General features: G+C 36.8%; 1 protein-coding gene across 3 annotated transcripts in view; it reads right to left on the reverse strand.

The window, feature by feature from the left end:
• The window catches only part of SSH2 (slingshot protein phosphatase 2), a 216,488-nt gene that overhangs the window by 121,794 nt on the left and 74,697 nt on the right, over positions 1-19,997 (reverse strand). For all 3 annotated transcript variants that reach the window (XM_010958240.3, XM_045519020.2, XM_045519019.2), the window contains one exon: positions 5,914-5,957. In XM_010958240.3, coding sequence (XP_010956542.3) covers positions 5,914-5,957 — 44 coding nt within the window. The remainder of the gene's footprint in view (positions 1-5,913; positions 5,958-19,997) is intronic.

Genomic DNA, 19,997 nt, shown 5'->3' on the forward strand with positions numbered 1-19,997 from the left:
AACATCTAGGGGAAAAAAGTAAAATTATTTACTTAGCTTTAAAAGACATATTTAATTTCATTATGGCTGTAATAATTAGTTTGCTTTTCAAATCAGATTTAAGAGGAATGCCTGCTGTAGTTACCAGAAGCAGAACATCTCAGATAAATACAAAATAAGAGAGTCTGGGAATACATCCCTCAGAAACAAAGAATACTTTCAGTGAAATGAAAATTCTAACTCCTGTTAAGTGGCTAGGAAAAGAGCCTTTCAAAGTGTGCACTTACCAATTTAAAGGATCTACTCCAAACAGTGGCAGGACTCAAGAGGATGAGAGGATAGCTCACTACACCTCCTGGTGGCCACAACAAAATGTGTATAAACAGCTGAAAGTTCTCTGGATCAGAAGAGTAAGCCACACGGCGGCGGGAGGTAGAGATTCAGACTTCAGAAAGGCCAACAGCAGGAGATGTATATCTTCACTGTCATCAGTTAGCACCGGTTTTTAACACATGGAAAGGTCTAGTTTTGTAAATCAATCAATCAATCACACACATATTCTAAGTTCAATAAATATTAGGCTCAATATCACTAATTATCAGAGAAATGCAAATCAAAACTACAATGAGGTATCACCTCACACCAGTCAGAATGGCCATCATTCAAAAATCCACAAATGACAAATGCTGGAGAGGCTGTGGAGAAAAGGGAACCCTCCTTCACTGCTGGTGGGAATGCAGTTTGGTGCAGCCACTGTGGAAAACAGTACGGAGATTCCTCAAAAGACTAGGAATAGACTTACCATATGACCCAGGAATCCCACTCCTGGGCATATATCCAGAAGGAACCCTACTTCAGGATGATACCTGCACCCCAATGTTCATAGCAGCATTCTTTACAATAGCCAAGACATGGAAACAGCCTAAATATCCATCAACAGATGACTGGATAAAGAAGATGTGGTATATTATACAATGGAACACTACTCAGCCATAAAAACCGACAACATAATGCCATTTGCAGCAACGTGGATGCTCCTGGAGAATGTCATTCTAAGTGAAGTAAGCCAGAAAGAGAAAGAAAAATACCATATGAGATCGCTCATATGTGGAATCTAAAAAACAAACAAACAAACAAACAAACAAACAAAAAACCCAAAGCGTAAATACAGGACAGAAATAGACTCATAGACATAGAATATAGACTTGTGGTTGCCAGGGAGGCGGAGGGTGGGAAGGGATAGACTGGGATTTCAAAACTGTAGAATAGATAAACAAGATTATACTGTATAGCACAGGGAAATATACACAAAATCTTATGGTAGCTCACAGAGAAAAAAATGTGACAATGAGTGTGTATATGTCCATGTATGACTGAAAAATTGTGAACACTGGAATTTGATACAACATTGTAAAATGATTATAAATCAATAAAAATGTTAAAAAAAAAAAAAAAGAAACAGACTCACAGACATAGAATACAAACTTGTGGTTGCCAAGGGGGCAGGGGGTGGGAAGAGATAGACTGGGATTTCAAAATTGTAGAATAGATAAACAAGATTATACTGTATAGCACAGGGAAATATATACAAGATCTTATGGTAGCTCACAGAGAAAAAAAAGTGACAATGAATATATATGTTCATGTATAACTGAAAAATTGTGCTCTGCACTGGAATTTGACACAACATTGTAAAATGATTATAAATCAATAAAAAATGTTAAAGAAAAATAAATATTAGGCTTCTCCATGAAATATTAATATCAGCATTCTATTTCTTAAAACAGTTTTGAGGTGCAGGCTACAAAAAGCTGAGATTGCCAAGAAGGGAGGGTTAAAGGCAATTCTGGTGAGAGCTCAGAAAGAAAAGAGGAAAGTCCTACATCTCCTTAGAGAATATAAATAATAATGAACAGAATGTTGGTAGAAATATGGGTGGTAAAGGCCATTCTGATGAGGTCTCAGACAGAAATGAGGAACATGTTATTGGATAACAGAGAAAAGGCAATACTTGTTATAAAGTAACAATGAACTAGGCTGAACTGTGTTCATGTTCTAGTGTCTTATGGAAAATAGAACTTCTGACTGATGAAACTGGATATTTAGCTCAGGAGATTTTTAAGCAAAGAATTGAATGAGTGGCTTAGTTCTTCCTGGGAGCTTATAATAAAGTACAGGAGAGAAATGAATTAAAGAAGGAATTGTTAAGTAAAAAAGAAACAGAAGTCAAAGATTTGAAAATTCTCAGCCTGTCCATATTGCAAAAAATGAGAAAGCATGTTTAAAAGAGAATGCAAAGGGTGTGGTGACCAACCATTTAGTAAGGAGATCAATGTGGGTGTGAACCACAGACCTATTCAGCAATCTCAACAGAAGCCAGAAATAGAGATGGGATTACACCAGCAGAAATACTGCCATCTGGGACTTAAGGAAGCAAAGAAAATGAGACAGAATGAAGGGAGGTACAAACATGAATTACCCTTCAAGAAAAGGGAAAAGGGAACCCCCAAAAGATTCAGAGATCATCGGAGCTGCTACTCTCACCATGCCTAGAGTGCAAGGGCCGACAGGTAAGGATGCCTCTACTTTGGTTTCAATGGGAGGCACCATCACCCAGCAGAGTGCCATGTAGGTGGGCCCTTGCAGAACACTGCATGGATGGTGCTCCAAAGGAGCCAAAGGTACCGGGTGCTCAGCTGAGCCCTGGGGATGACACTACCACTCCAGAGGGATCTGACAGCAGGACCACTGCCCCACTGGGTTCAGAAGGCATAGCATCTAACCAAAGAGGATTATTCTTGAGACTTAAGAGCTAATGGAATTTGCCTCACTAAGTTTTGAACTTGGGAGCTGTCACGTTTTCTTTCTTTCTTTCCTATTTCTCCCTTTTGGAAAGGGAATGTCTACCTTATGCCTGTACTACCACTGTATTTTAAAGTGCATCATTTATCTGATCCCACAGGTTCATAGCTGAAGAGGAATTCTACCTCAAGCCTCGCCCATCTCTTATATTTAGGCGAGACTATGTACCTTAGAGTTGATGCTAGAATGAGTTACTACTTTGGGGCTGTTGGGATGGAATGAATATATTTTGTATGTGGGAAGGATATGAATTTTGGGAGCCAAAGGTGAAATGTTATGGATTGAATGTTTATGTGCCCCCCAAATCTGTATGTTGAAGCCCTAATGTCCAATGTAATGGTATTTGGAGATGGGCGCCTTTGGGAGATAATCAGGGTTAGATGATATTATGAGGGTTTGACCCCCATTAGGATTAGTGTACATATAAGAAGAGGAAGAGGCCAGAGCACCCTCTCTCTTATAGCCATGTGAGGACACAGCAAGAAGGCATCTGCCTACAAGCCAGGAAGACTGTTTTCAACAGGAACCAAATCTGCCAGCACATTGATCTTGGACTCCCAGCCTCCAGAACTATGGGAAATAAATTTCTGTTGTTTAAACTACTCAGTCTATGGTATTTTTTATAGTAGCCCAAGCTGACTAAGACAGGTTGTTTGCTTTATTGTTGCTGAGTTGTAAGAGTCCTTTATAGATTCTGGATATTAACCCCTTATTAGCTACATGATTTGCAAATATCTTCTCCCATTCTGTGGGTTGCCTTTTCACTCTGTTGATTGTGTCCTTTGATGCACAGAAGGTTTAAACTTTTATGTAGTCTAATTTATCCATTTTGTTGTTGTTGTTGCCTGTGAACATTGATTTTTAAAGGCATTAATAGTTTGGGCTAAGTATACTAAAAGATTACTTTTAACTCATGGCTTTCCCAATAAATGACATTTGGCTAAAATAAGAGACTAATACATCTTTTTTATTATCTGGACTTGGCATTAGTTTCAATGGTATGCTGCTTACTATTCAATTCCCTACTACAAACCACAGTTGACCCCAAAAACTGATAAGTACAGGCACGCTCAATGAAAAGATGTTAACTCAATGGTGGTTTATTCCATGCTAAGTGATGGAGAATGCCAGAACCATCTGTAGCAGCCAAACACAAAAATCAACCTCATGCATACCATCTGAGCACAAGAGGCATTCAACTGACACTTAAGAGAAGTTACTTTACTTAGAGTCCGAATAAAGCAATTAGATTTAGAAATGGCCTGGAAACACACTGAATGTAAGAAATTACACAAGCTAGAAAGTTTGGTTTTTTAAAATGGGTGCTACTAGGTTTTTCTTCACTTCTTATTTCTATAAATGATCCCTTTCTTGTGAATACAAGAAGCCTACAAAAATCCTCTGCTAATCGCAGTAATGATTTATTGCCAACAACTTTAATAATAGGGACTGTTATGGTTCTTAATGGCTTGACAATTCAGTGCTGGTGAATAAGAGAACAGGCCTGCATTGCCTCATCATTATGTAATTTTGGGGCACAATTATCCTAGTAGATGCCAAGTCAGTACATAAAGAAATTAACTCAGAGATCTTTAAATCTGGCCTACAGGAAAATTTAAGAACCCTTGGGAATCCTTTTTCATTCTAATGGGAATAAGGTTATGATGCCTCTGGTAAGCATTCAGCTAAAATTTCTTCTAGGTTTCTATTTCTTAGCCCTACACAAAAGAATGACACTTCACTGTCAGATCTTCCCTAAGAGACAGTGAGAAATTAATCTTTGAGCCTAAATTTTTGTGATAAGACAGGAAAAATATTGCCAATAATCTCTACTGACTACTGATGAAAACGATTTTTTTTTTTGTGGGGGGAGGTAATTAGGTTTAATTATTTATTTATTTTTAGAGGAGGTGCTGGGGATTGAACCCAGGACTTCATGCATGCTAAGCATGTGTTCTATCACTTGAGCTATGGCCTCCCCCTGAAAAGGAACTATTTTTATCGTAAGTTGTGGTTTATAAGAGTGAAGTACACATCAACAAATGCCTGACAATTTATCATGAAGGAAGCATCCCCTTCAGCCTGAACCATCTAGGATAGCTCATGTGATTGGGTTCAGAGGACACAAGTTTGGTAACACTTAAATGACCATCTAGAACTTATCAGGACAACCTCTTGAGGGAGGGAGTTGATTTAAAAAATCTTTTTAAAGACGATAACAGAAATGTTACTATATACTTCCTAGATGGCTCTCATAACTTTCTTCTTTTAATGGCAGCAGGTTCTGGTATCCTTATAACATGTCCACTATTTCGTGAGAAGGAGGAAAAACGTTTTATTGTATTTGAAAAGATTGGGTAAGTTACTCAGTATATCATTTGTATTTAGGAAGTGAAACATTAACCAATCTGTAAAAACTGCCAAAACCTATCAAAATGAATGGCAAACATAAGTACAAAACTGAAGGCTGAAATGTTTGTTAGTGGACATTTTCCTAAAAAGTAACGAAATTTTGCTTTTTACTACCCAAGATAGTTCCAGAGACTTGGGTCAAAGCAGGGCCAATACTAGCCTTTCTGCATTGAAAGAAAGAAAGAAAGAAAGAAAGAAAGAAAGAAAGAAAGAAAGAAAGAAAGAAAGAAAGAAAGAAAGAAAGAAAGAAAGAAAGAAAGAAAGAAAGACAGAAAGAAAGAAAGAAAGAAAGAAAGAAAGAAAGACAGAAAGAAAGCAAGCGAGCAAGCGAGCAAGCGAGCAAGCGAGCAAGAAAGAAAGAAAGAAAGAAAGAAAGAAAGAAAGAAAGAAAGAAAGAAAGAAGTCTACCATTAAATTAAATTAAATTATTTATTGAAGTATAATTGACATACATTATAGTAGATTTAGGTGTACAACATAATGAAATCTACCATTTAAAATCTTTCTGAGCCAGTAACTGGATTCTTAAAGCAATTTTATTTTGAGAGACCAATTAAGCATCTCAGAAAGCCAGGATAAACTAATCTGACAAGACTGAGAAATAATTAGAGAGAAAACACGAACTATAAAAATGCTATAGGAAGTAATAAACAAACATACCTCCTGGGCTGTGACCGGCATTCCTCCTCCCCACTGTCTGCCTCCTGTATAGACAGGAAAATGAGAAAAAATAATTTAAAACCTGAGGTCTCACATTACAGTATCAACAATGCAATTTTACTACACTTTACATGTAATAATGTCTCACTGATGCTGTGTACTTGAACTTTAATTCTCTCTGTAAGAAAATGACTTCAGCCAACTCAGGGAGTTGATATTTATCAGTAGAATACATTCCCAGAGGAAGCTTCAACACCAGTCTACAAACAAGTTGTTTTTTTGTTAATAACAAAGTGTTCATAATTAAAAGAATTACCTCTGAAAATCAACTGAAGATATTATTATACTGTTACATTACTTCACATTAAAATGAGTGGGCATTCTGACTACCACCGTCAAATCCCATTGAGATTATCCTCAAAGAACAACCTAAACAATGAATACCACTTTACAAAGTGGTCATGATTAAATCACCACCACCTTAAAGACTACTACTTACTGAGTATTTATAACATGCCAGATGCCTTGCTTAACAGTGTCCTGCTTATTCCTTATAAACCAAGAAGGCTGATGCTTTAACAAGGTTATAAAGGTTACAGGTTATAAACTAAGAAGGTTGATGTTAAATTAAGAAGGTTGATGTTTATAGTTTTCACTGTCTCTAATACATACACACCTTAGTATAGATCTACAATCAATGTGACTAAAAAACTTAAAATCATAGTTTAATTGCAATATTTATTTTTCTTAACGGCACATAAAATAGTTGACGGTGTTATACTTATGGCAATTTAGGCTCAATGAAATACGAGTATTTTATAGAAACTGAAATTCCCAAAAAGGAAAGAAGTAAGTTGGTCAAGGAAACTCATGTGGTGAAGGGAGCTAGAATTAAAACTGATAAAATACTGCCTCCCAACACATGACAAAAGCATATCATTTACCCCTCCCTGGCTTAGGTTAGGAATTATTTTATGTTAAGATACTACACAGATCTTCATAGAGACAAGAAAATTACATGAAGGAAAAGAGAATAAAGATGAGAGAATCAATGATACTGAGGCACTAACTTTTAAAAAAAAATTGCTTTCTGACATTTTATACTTGCACTCTGGCCACTTTTTGCCTATTTGGCAAACACAAAAATAGGAGAAAAAGAATCTCAAACAATATGGGTACTGTCTGCTGATAAGTTTATGAGTTTATGGAACTATCCCTGTTCACCTCTACATCATCTTGTCTCCATTCCTGGGCAGCCATGGCCAGCTCTGTAACTTTTATTCCCGTTTTATCTTCATTATTGATTTCAGGCATGTCTATTATTTTCCACAAAGGGAAGATGACAGCAAAGATTCTACCCTCAGGGGAGGACAGGGTAAGTGTCATGGTATATTATATTCTTTGTCTGTAGGGGAAGTTTTAGGTTCAGAAGTATGCCCTTTAGGGAATGAAAAGAAAAGCATTAAAAGGAAAAGAACTGACTGTCTCTAGAGTCAATGGTCAGAACATGGAAAGTTTGCAACAATGAAAATGAAGACTCATGAACAAATGTAAATGTTAGATTTTGGGGCCCAAAGAAAAGATAATAAATAGAAATGATTTCCTGGAATCTCATTTAACAAATAATGCTTCATTGCTGTTATTACCAGTTAATAGATCTCTACTTCTGATGTACTCTTCTTATATTTTTAATTGTATGAAAAATTATCTTTAAAAAGATGTATTTAAAATACATGTAAGTTATGAGGCATAATAGTAAAATGAATACCTTGTGAACCTTAATACCTTAAGGCTGGAATAGTACCAATACCTTTGCATCAACCTGTGTGCTTACTTCCTATCTCCCATTCCTATCCTCCTCCCAAGATGTGGCTGCTATCTTGAATTTTAAGTTTATAATTTTCTTGCTTTCACTCTACTATAAAAAATTTCAAACATACAGAAAAGTTGAAAAAACTTATCGTGAACCTGAATATCCATCATGTGGATTCCACCATTAACATTTTCTATACTTGCTTTATCACTCATCTGTTCCTCTCTCTGCCCATCCATCAATCCACCTTATTTTTTTCATGCACTTCGAAGTAGGTTATTGACATCACTGCACTGGCCCTTAAATGCATATAATTCATTAGAATGCATTTCAGTATTACAGTTTTTTTTCTTTTGAAGTAAAATTTATATGCAAGGAAATAAATGCATAAATCTTCAGTGAGTTTTGACAAATGTATTTATCTGTGGAACCCAAACTTCTAGCAAGAAATGGAACATTTCTATCACCTCAAAAATCTTTCTTATGCCCCTTCTCATGCAATACTTGGCACTACCCACTCCAAGAGGCAACCACTGTTCTGGTTTTTCTTCCACTACATTTTTCCATCAATAATAGTATAAAGCATATGATTCCATTCAAATGATTCCCTTGTTCATATAAATAGAATCTTACAGTGTGCACTCTTTTGTGTGAGGTTTCTTTCACATAGCATAATGTTTCTGAAATTTATCCATGTTGTTGCACATAACAGGAGCTCATTCCTTTTTATTCCTAAGGATTCCATTAAACGAATATATCACAGTTTGTTTATTCATCTCTTATTGATATATATGCCTAGGATGTTTGAGTTTTATGAAGAAAATTGTTACATGAACACCTTTTTTTTGTTTTTTGTTTTTTTGGTGGACGTATGTTTTTGTTTCTCTTGGGTCATGGGATAAGATGCATGTGTAGTTTTATAGGAAATTGTCAGGCCCTTTTCCAAAGTGCTTGTACCACTTTAAATGCTTATCGACAATGTATGAGAGCTGTAACATGTCCAATTTGCAATTTTTTTCTTCGATGGTTACTGTTTTCTGTGTCCTTGGAAACCTTTGCCTATCCTTTGGTGACAAAGATATTCTACCATATTTTCTTAAAAAGGCTGTATGGTTTTATATATAAGGCCTATGATGTATCCTGAATAAATATTTTTATCTGCTGTGAGATGGGATGCAAGTTCATTTTTTCCCACATGGATATCCAGTTTTCAATCACCATTTGATGAAAAGCCTTTCCTTTCCCCATTGGATAACTTGGCTCCTTTGTAAAAAATCAAATGACAGTGTAAGTGAGGTCTACTTCTGAGTTCTTTATTCTGTTCCATTGATCTATTTGCATTCTTTCTGCCAGCACTTTACTACTTCATTACTGTAGTTTACAGCAAGTTTTGAAGGAAATATAAATCCCCTAACTTGATTCTTCTTTTTCAAGATTGCTTTATCTTCTAGTAAGACATTTTGTCTTGAAATCTATTTTATCTGATGTTAATATAGCTAGTCCAGACTTACGTTCACTGTTTGCAAGGTATATTTTCCAATCTCTTTATATTTTAAAGAATGTCTCTTACAGACAGAATATAGTTGGATCTTACTTTATTTTACCATTATGACAGTCTTTGTCTTTTAATTGCAGTGGTTAGCCCATTAATATTTAATGTAATTCACAGATACAATTTGATTTGGGTCTATCATGTTATTATTTATTTTCTGTTTGTCCCCTATATCTATATTCTTCTATTTCTCCTTTTCTGCCTTCTTTCATATTATTTGAATGTTTTTTAGAATTTCATTTTAATTTACCTATTGGTTCTATCTCTTTTATTCCACTGTTTTTAAAAAAAATTACATGATGTCTACATTGTTAAACAGTACATTGTTTAGTTTTGATTGTTTAGAGGCTTCAAAAATTGTATTATACTATATATAGTCATCCTAGTATGCTTTTTTAAAACTAAGTATTATGCCAGTAAGATTATTCTACTTATTACACATAGCTATAATTAGTCCATTTTTGCTGGGGTAAAAAGATTGCATTATAGGAATATAAGAAAGTTTACCCATTCCACTCAGATATATTGGATTGTTTCCAATTTTTGGTGACATCAGCCACGCTGGTATAATATTCTTGTGCATGTCTTTTGGTCTACACGTGCAAGAGTGTCAACAGGATATACATATACCTAGGAGTAGAACTGCAGTGTCACAGAGTAAAATAAAGGTTCAAATTTACCAGATAGTGCCAAATTATTTTCCAAAGTGGTTGTCCTGATTTAAACTCTCACTAGGAAGGTGTGAGAGTTTCAGTTGTTCTAAATTCTAGCCAACACTTAGAATCATCAGATGTTTTCTTTCTTTTTTTGTGAATCTAGTGGTGTATTTTATTATGGTCTTACTTAGCTGTGCCTTGATTACTAGTAATGTTGATTACCCTTTTATATATTTATGAGCTATTACTAGTTTAACACCCTTCCCCTCTACATAAAATGAGCTCACCAAAGAGGGATGATTCAAATTACTTTCAGCTCTTTTGTAGATTTTTCTGCTTATGAGAATTTGGATGAGAGTATGTGGAAAAATAAAAAGCAAAAATACCCTTGATGTTTGATTCTTTAGAGGGCACAAACAGCCAAAAACAGTTACATCTACAGGGGTGAACTAACATTTTTTTTTTTAACATCACAAGGGCCAGATACTTTATATATTATTTTATTTAATGTGCACCCTGTGGGACTTGCCAAAGGTCACAAAGCCAATAAATGGCAGAGTCAGGATTTGAACTCAGGTCTATATTCCTGCTATAACCAACTGCCTCTAAACTAAGAATCTGCCTTTGGTATCTATATCCTGAGAGGGAGCTGCAGAAGAAAGCATATCTTTTCTCATGGCTTATAATAAAATAATATCCTTTGTTATTTGTCTTCTATGACTTCTACACTTTAAAATAGTGCCAAAGGAGTGGAAAATTCCCTTGGTACACACAAAAAAGCAAGTCAGAGAACTGTTTCCAACACAAGATCCCCAAATGACTCTTTTTCTTCTTTTTTAGATTAATATTACAAGTCAGGCCAATGAATGATTTGTTTCTCCTTCATCTTACTTGGAAAAAGAGACGTTTTAAAAAATGCAGTATGTCAGAGCATTTTAAGGTAAAATGGATTCAAAAAATGAAGTAAGCATTCAATTATGCTTATTTCAATGGAATTCACAGTCCCAAATGCAAAGATAAAACATTGCTTATTCAATAAGAGTAAGGATCAGGTAATACAGTTATTTTGAATACTGGCATTTAAATGGTAGCCAAAAGTAGAATGCTTACCATTCTATTGTAACAAGTGCATACACCAGACCAGATATAACCACCTACCTTGTCAAGTAACTTCATGCACTGTTAGTTAAAAAAAAAAAAAAAAAAGCCAAATAGTCAACGTGCTCAGAATGTTAGAAATTACCAGGAGAAAAATGTAGAGATAACTCTTAGAGAAACAGTAAACAAAAATTTCTGCTGTATAAGGAGAATTAATTAATTAAATGACTAAATACATCTTTGTTGACTTTTTTTTATATTCCAAAGTCCTACCATTAAATAGTTTTTATTTAAAGAGTATAATTACTTCTTGATGTTTTTAAGAAAAATCTGGCCTATAACAATATGGTGTGAGATTTGAATGTGCATTTAATTTTACGGTATTCAGAAAACACTAATTCAAAAAGATGCATGCACCCCAATGTCTACAGCAGCACAGCATTATTTACAATAGCCAAGATATGGAAGCAGCCTAAGGGTCCATCAACAGATGAATGGATAAAGAAGATATATACATATATATCTATATATATATAGAAGAAGATATACATATATAATGGAATATTACTCAGCCATAAAAAAGAATGAAATTCAGCTATTTGTAACAACATGGATGAACCTAGAGGGTATTATGCTTAGTGAAATAAGGCAGAGAAAGGAAAATACTCTATGTTATTGCTTATATGTGGAATCTGAAGAATAAGCTATATAACAAACAGAAATAGACTCACAGATATAGAGAACTGGTGGTTACTAGTGGGGAGATTAAAAGGAAGAGGGACAAGATAGGGGCATGGGATTAAGAGATACAAACCAGTATGCATAATAAGCAAAAGAATATATTGTAGGGGAGAGGGTATAGCTCAGTGGTAGAGCACATGCATAGCATGCACAAGGTTCTGGTCTCAATCCCACTAAATCCATTTTAAAAAGAAAAAAAAAATAAAAAAATTTAAAAAGGGTATACTGTATAGCACAGGGAAATAGTTATATTTTATAATAACTTTAAATGAAGTATAATCCATAAAAATACTGAATCCCTGCATGGCATACTTGAAACTAATATATTATAAGTCATCTATACTTCAATTAAAAAATAAATAATTTTCAGATATTTAGGAACCACTAAGTATGAATTTAAAGATTAATGTATCCTTATTAATATACTTAATATCTGAGCATAAAAGTAGGTCGCTAAGATGTTTAGAAAAAATGTAAGCACCCAAGTCATATTTGCTGAGAAGTAGGCTGGGAGGAAGGAAATACTGTCAGCTTTGAAAAACACCAGGCTAGGTAGGTGTTAAATAATACTTCCCCAAGCTTTATTGTTCAAAATTCTTTACACTTTCCATACCCTCCGATCCAAGTGGACTCATTCATCGTTTTTCAAAAGTACCTATTAACTTCCTTTGTCCATGCTGTTTCATCATCCTGGAAGGCCTCTTTCCCCTCTCCTATACCCTTCCCCAGTCTTCAAAGCTGGTTTCAAAAGCCAGTAGTTTTTGTTCCTTTTATCACCTGACTGATAGGCTGTCTGCCTCCCTCCAAACCTGACAGTAACCATGCATGTTTCCCATGGCACTACCACTGAGTTCTTGTTTTATGTTCCATTATCAGACTGTAATCTGCCTTATTTTCCCTCTGCATCTTACTCTCTGTTTAGCACAATGCCCCATGTGCAGATGGAACTCAATAAAGAGATGAATGAATGCATGATAAGGGCAGCTAACTAAAACCATGTGAACACTTGGAGCTAACTGGCTGTGCACTGTCAGCTTGTGAGGACTATGGCAGTTATGTTTTATCCTTAGTTGGTTAAAAGAATGATTTTTGTTGCTCAGGAGTTGGCTTGTGACTAAGATCTGGAAGTAATACTTAAGCCTTTCCCTTTGGTTAAGCAGACAGAATCATTTACTTCCTTTCACTGATATATTCATTTATTCATTATTAACTGACTACCTATTATGTGTTGATACTAGGCACCAGGGATTAAAACTAAGCAAAACTGCCCTTATCCTTGGACAGTTCACATTGTATTGGGGGAGAGAGTTCCCTAAGTCAAAAATTATACGTCATTTGCCTTACAGCAGAAGATATACAAAATGCTACAGAAACAACAGAGGAGGAAGTGACTAACTGGGGCTTGGAAGTGCTTCACAGAAGTTAATTTTCAGGCTGGGTTTGAATTAGTGGGTTTATGTCAGATGGAAAATAGGAGGAAGAGTATTTGAGGCAGAAGGGCTGGTGAGAGGAACAGAAAGTTTTAAGAGTCTGCTATGTTTGGGGAATGGTGAGCAGCTGTAGATTCCTGGAGCAAAGGTACAGGTGTTGGGGGTTAAGGTTATCAAGTAATATTGATGTTGAGTCCATAAGGGTAGAAATAGTACGATATCAGTCCTATGTCACAAAAAAGGGTTGTGGATTATCCATGAACTGGACTTCAAATTACCCATCAGTCACTTCTGCCCCTGGAAATAAACTAGGGGTATCTGTTAGACTGGAAAAAGTAATCTTGTAGTCTTTCTAAGAGTAGGAAATTGGAAAAGCCCTGCTTCTGGCTTTTGGAAGAAGCAAATGTGAACACAGGCTTGAGGAGAAAGTGAAGGCACCATTTTGCCACTTGGCTACTAATAAGAGAAGGTTTAGATTCTCTCCTAGAAACAAGAGACAAAGAAGATGGGGATGGAACCAGCTGTTTGGGTTATCCACTGCTTCGTAACAAACTACTCATTTATTACATTTCATGATTTCATGGGTCAGAAATTCAAGCAGTATTTAGCTAGCTGATTCTTCTGCTCCACATGGCATTGCTAGGGGTCACTCAGTGCTACTCAGGTGGTATTTCGCTAGAAGATAGGCCAGTACTGAGGGTCCAAGCAGCTTTGCTCACATGTCTGATGTCTTATCCTGGAGCACCGGAAAGCGGGGCTCAACTGGAAATGTCAACTACAGTGTCTATGGCTTGGGCCTTCTCAAAGTCCATTATGGCCTCAGGGTTGGTCGTTTTGCATGGTGGCTGAGAACTCCAAAGAGCTAGGCTCAGATTTGACACAGCATCACTTCTGCTGTGCTCAGCTGGTGTACTAAAGAAGCCCAGCCCAGATTTAAGGGGAGGGGTGTTAGATCCTCTTGGTGGGAGAAACGGCAAAGAATTTGCAGCCATCTTTAATCAATCCTACCAACCCTGGTGACCAGCTAATAAATATGTGGACAAAATGAACAGAACAAGAAAAAAGCAGTTAAAGAAAGTTTATGAAGTAGAACTTCTAAAGACGAGGGCCATAAAGATATCCAGGAGAATAAAGAAGTTGATTATTATGTCAGTACAAGATGGACTGAAGGCCATAGGGATAATTTTCCAGGATGGTGTCTATGAGGAAGTATCTTCCCATTTGGGAGGCTTAAGATCAAAAAGGACCTGCAAGTGTGGCAGTACAGACACACACTACTGTCCAGGACCAGAGTCAATAACCTGGGCACTCATACCATCTGAGAAGCCGGTTTGTAAAAGGTTCAGACCCCGTCAAATCAGGGATCCCAATATTTTATCTGACTTTGTTTTAAAGTCTAGAGACATGTAGTATTTGCTAGGATTAGGAACCAAAACAAAGATTCAATCTAGCCATATTTTAGAGAGATATAAGATGCATTAAAGTGAAAATAAGGAAGCCAGAAAACAGTGCAACACTTACGACTGAAATCAAAGCCACACCATGCTCTCATTTTGACAGAGTTTAAGGAGCCCTAAATAAACTTTCTTGCCCAAGATTTCAAGCAATAGAAAACCTCTGTGAGATACTTACTCTTTCTCAAGTATTTCCTTTAAGCTCCTTTCATATACAAATATGTATGAGTCACAGTTGGAATGGTTAATGAGATACTTCCTCAGTGATGAGAAAGCCGGCTTGATTAGAATTTGACTGAAAGAACTTTGCTATTGAAGAACACTGAGTCCTTGGTCAACAGTTAGTTTAAGAGGTATCTGAGCAGTCACGGCCCACCAGAAAACCTGAGTTCTGGGTGTGGTGCTGTCACTGGATGGCTTTAGTCTACAATCCTTATTCCACTTAAAATTTTTTTATTTAATATATGCAACTTAACCCACCCACTTGCCATAATTTCAGAGTTGCTATACTGTCTTTTCTATCACAGAGATACAACTCCTTTGGTTTTAAAAAGCAACAAGTCTTATCATGTTCTGAACCTGTCACACCTGACAGGCATGCACTATGGAAACTTCACAGGTGTTGGTTCTTAACTCTGGCTCCACTAGGAACTTTTTTAATAACAAAAATCTCCAGGCCTCATGCCTACAGAATTTTACTCTTCAGCTCTGAAGTGAAGCCAGTGGTGTGCTGGAGCCAACTATTAGATTTTTACGAACCTTGGGAGATTCACATTGGTAGCTTGAAATTGGTCTTGGTAGGAGTATTTATCAGGTAAATCAGCAAATGCTACAAAGCAGCCCCTACCCAAAGAACAGGTATTTAAACATTTACCAACACACCATGAGGTGTGAGGCCCAAGGATCTGTACATTTAAAAAGCTTTTGATAACCGAAAAGCAGTTAAGATTGAAGACATTTGTCTTAATGATTTGGAAAAACATCAAAAAGCCCAGGGTACACATAGCTACTACTCCCTCAAGGTAGCTGTGCTAGGTACCAGGGGGATCAGTGATGATAGGAACTCAGCTCTCCAGAAAGATCTATTGTCTCCCTTCCTAGACTGTAAGCTCTGTAAGGGCAGGACTATGCTTGCAAAGCCACAGTCATACAGAAGATGCCCAGCAGACATTAGATGACTTAATAAGCATTGCATAGGTATTGTAACCAGTAAGTAGCAAAATTAGAACTACACCTTAGGCTACCTCGATATACCACGTGCCTCGTCTCCATTAAAGTACTGGTCATAGCCTTGGTTTGTCAATCTGAGACGAGTGCTTAAACATGGGGTGGAGAGCAAGCAGCATTCATCATAAGATAATGAGACTCTGCCTCTGTGCCACTCCATAATTTAAAGTCTTTCCATGACTATTATTTCATTTGAACCAACCTAGGATAAATGCAGCATAGGTATGATTGAGACTTCTTTTTCAGATGAAGAAACTGCCTCATAGAAGTGAGATAATTTGCTGAAAATAACTTAAGAGTAAACAGCAGAGGCAGGATTCTGTCTGGTAAGGTAGAATATACTTTCTACGAGAACAAACTGCTCCTCTTGCATTAAAGGGATACTCCAGGTACACTGCTGGGGCCTAAGACCTTTTCTTTATCTCCCTGTCAAGAATCTGTTTCCTTCTACTAAAGTGGAATTCCACATTCCATTCTCTGAAGACCCTACACTTAGTCCGCTTCCTTCATGGTAGCCTGAACCCTCAATATAGACATTTGGCCAGTCTTATGTTCAGCCAGGACATAATGATACAATGGTACTAATTATTTACACATTGAAACACCGAATGGTAAATGGTGGCTTCCTAGAGCCCCTCTGAATGTTTCATGATCCAGCCACAGTCAGGTTAATGTTTGGCACAGCAGAGGACCTCCAGGTCTTGCTCCTGCTTATTGTATCTGAGAAGCTGGCTGACAGCTGTGCTATACTAGTCGCTAAATATTTTGAATATCACATCTACCTATAGCAACATCTTTTCTGTTCTCTTAACTTTGGTTTAAAACTCTTGACTCTGATCTTAGCTTCAACTTGGAGACAGTCCCTGTGTAATCTGTTCTCTTGTTTGTGTGTTCTGCTAGCTATACTTAGCCTGGCTATTGGTTTTATTATTGGTCCTCTGCTTCACATGATTATCACTCCTCCACAAGGAATTTAAACTGTAAAAGGCACTAGTAACATCTAGGGAAGGCTAAGTAACACCTGTTTATTAAGAGCATTTTAATATCAAACCTTTGGATTGTTCATGGATGTAAAGAATAAGGATATTTATCAACCAAAGTTATAAGTTGAAACATTATTCAGAAATAAGGTCAAAGAACACATGCAGAAGGGTAATGAAGCAACTTTGATTACTTACCAAATATTACTAAACTAACAGCATGATTGTTTTCAGATTTCCAGTCATTTTCAAACTAAGGAGTCAATGGTTCTGACCAAAAAGAAAATAGAATATTTAAGACATGGGATGTACTGCTGTCAGTTCTGACTAGGGGGAGATGCGTTGCTATTTTGTTAATATTTATATTTGAAGCTAGACAATTAGCTTTTCAGCCATCAACAGGGGAAAGGAGTCAGAACACTGGATATCTTTGAATGGCAAATAAATAATCAACATATTCATTAAGAGTTCCTAGAGTCCACCAGGGACACAGAGAAATACAAGACAGAACCATGCTCAAGGAGTTTATCTGCCCAAAGAGATATGACTGTTATATTTGGATATAAATGATCCAACAAATACAGTATACATGTATGGCACAGGAAGTACACTTCGCCGGAGTTCAGAAGTGAGCTATCACTGTGGGTACAGTGTTCACGGAACAAGAAAGCTTTGAGTCCAATTTGAAGGAAGAGGAAGATCTGAAGAGACACGGAGACTGACAGAGCATTTGAGACAGCAGCAAAAGGAAAGAACAGCAGGAATACGTCTGACACACTGAGGTGGCGGTGAACTGACCAGTTGAGTTGAAACCCAGGGCTTGCCTGAGGTAAGCTACAAATGTAAGTTGCAGAGAACAGGGGTCTAGATCTGATCCTAGAGGGAAGCCAGGGAGGGTATTTATCAGCATTTTATAAAACAGAATAAAATTATAAATATGTGGCTTTGTTGGTAATAAAAAATTCTTTAAGGAAATAGAAGCTAAAATTTGGCAAGCCAATTGAGAAAAATTAGGTATTTTTTTCCTAGTCAGAAGACACTGGTTAATTTAACCACAGATCTCCACTAGAGGGCAGACAAGTCAAAGCTTACGCTGCAGTGGAACTGGAGAAACTGCATCTGCAGAAAATACCAAGAGTAAATATCAAACATTGCTTAAAGACCACTATTCAGTGCCTTCAACCTCGGACAGAGCCTTTAGTTAGCAGATAAATCTTTCACAGAATAGCTTTCTGTGGTATCAAACGTGTTTTAATTGCAAAATGGACCACTGGAAAAGTCATACTTTGGGAATCTGGCCTACCTGACAGGCACACGGGCTTATACATGACAAACATACCTGGAATGCCAACAGCAGCACTCATCACTGGCTAATTTATCTCAGTCTTCCCCACCCATCCCAGCACATCCTAAGCACCATTCAAGTCATTGCCTAACAATGTGTCTACTATCTGGACCACGATTTCAATCTAGGTTCTCCTTTTGGTCAACTGTGGAGGTGCTTGGTCTTAAGGATTCATATCCCTTTAAAGTCAGAGCAAGGTGAGGCCACCAGACAGAGGTTCTTATATGTGCATTTGTCTCAGCAGGCTAAGGAGCTGTCAGGTAGGGGTGTTGGTGTGAGTCCTCAGGTCTCACTAACTAGGACACAGCATGAATATTAACATCTCAATAAAAGGGTTGAGAATTCCATCACACTGTTAGATGCTAAGATAGATCTGCAAAGTACTATAAACACTTCTTCTGTTTTGCTCTCTTACACAATGTCTATCCTTAAAGGTGCAAGGGCAATTCTGTTTAGTAGGTTGACCTTCTGCCATTAGCTGGAAGTAGCTTTCTTCCACTGCTGACCAATAGCAGTATCACAAGCATTTTCTTTCCCCTGGAAAATGACAAAACACTTAGTTCCAGATAGTAGGTATTTCAACTGCAGGTGAATTTTGCTATACTAAAATTTCTGCAGTATTTCCAACAAGCCAGGCCATCTTGTCTCTTAGACTTTGCTATACTCTTTCGTCTGTCTGGGATACACTTCATTCCCCCTTTGCTTGCCGACTTCTACTCATCCTTCAAATTATAGCTTAGATGTTCCTTTCTCCAGAGGCCTTCCTTGATGCATCTTAAGGCTGAGGCATATTCTCAAAGCATCAATTTTACTTGATGCAAAGTAATATTTTATAGTAACAGATACAGATATATAAACATTTGCATGAAATTTAAACCAAACCAGAAGAATTCAAATACATTTCAGCCTTGTAATAAGCTCCTTTAAATTTTATATACCCAGACTGCCAGGGGTTCCCTATTCACGCTCCTCTGCTATTAAAGAAACTTCTGGTGGAAAGGTTCGAGGACCACTGCAGAGGACCACTGCAGAGGACCGCTGTATGTAACTTTAATGTTAGGCCTGGGCTTAATATTAAAAAATTAAGATAGAAGTTAAATTCTGGGGGATATGGTAGGTTAATAAATATGAAGGGAAGATCAGATGCTTTTGACTCCTTGATCTAATCCATAGATCTACAGGTATGCCACCTAACTTTATTTGGCTTCCATAAACAAAAGACTGAAAAACAAAAGGTCAGAAAAAGTTGATCCAAAAGTTTGGGTTAAACAAACAAACCCAAAGCCTCCACGCTTACTTGAAGTGAAACATAGGTACTGAAATGAAGGAAAAAAATATGAAGTTATAAATTGTCTTCCACAGTTAAAACACTCCTTGCTTTACTTTATTAATGGAAATAAATGACAGAGAAAAAAATTAACTGGCAACTTAATGCAGGAAGATTTTAATTACACTCACAGTTCCCATTAACCTTGACAACACACCAACTCTAACATAACAGGATAGCACCTCCCCCACTAATGTAAGTCTAACTAAGACTGCATGAATACAAAATACTGCTTAAGAGAAAGATAAAATCTTTGAGAGAGAAGTACTCAGTCACCGAATTCCTCTCCAACTTGTTGAAAAGCAGCATCATATATTTTCAATGTATAGATTATCTATAGATTAACATCAGAAGCTTCTCAGTTACTCCTTCTTTTAAGTATTTATTGTTTTTTATTAACTATTTTCCATATACCTTCCTCATTTTCTCCTCCACCCTCCCTTTAACTTCCCTAAGGTTCC

The sequence above is a fragment of the Camelus bactrianus genome, chromosome 16 (assembly GCF_048773025.1).
Source record: "Camelus bactrianus isolate YW-2024 breed Bactrian camel chromosome 16, ASM4877302v1, whole genome shotgun sequence".
Lineage (NCBI taxonomy): Eukaryota > Metazoa > Chordata > Mammalia > Artiodactyla > Camelidae > Camelus > Camelus bactrianus.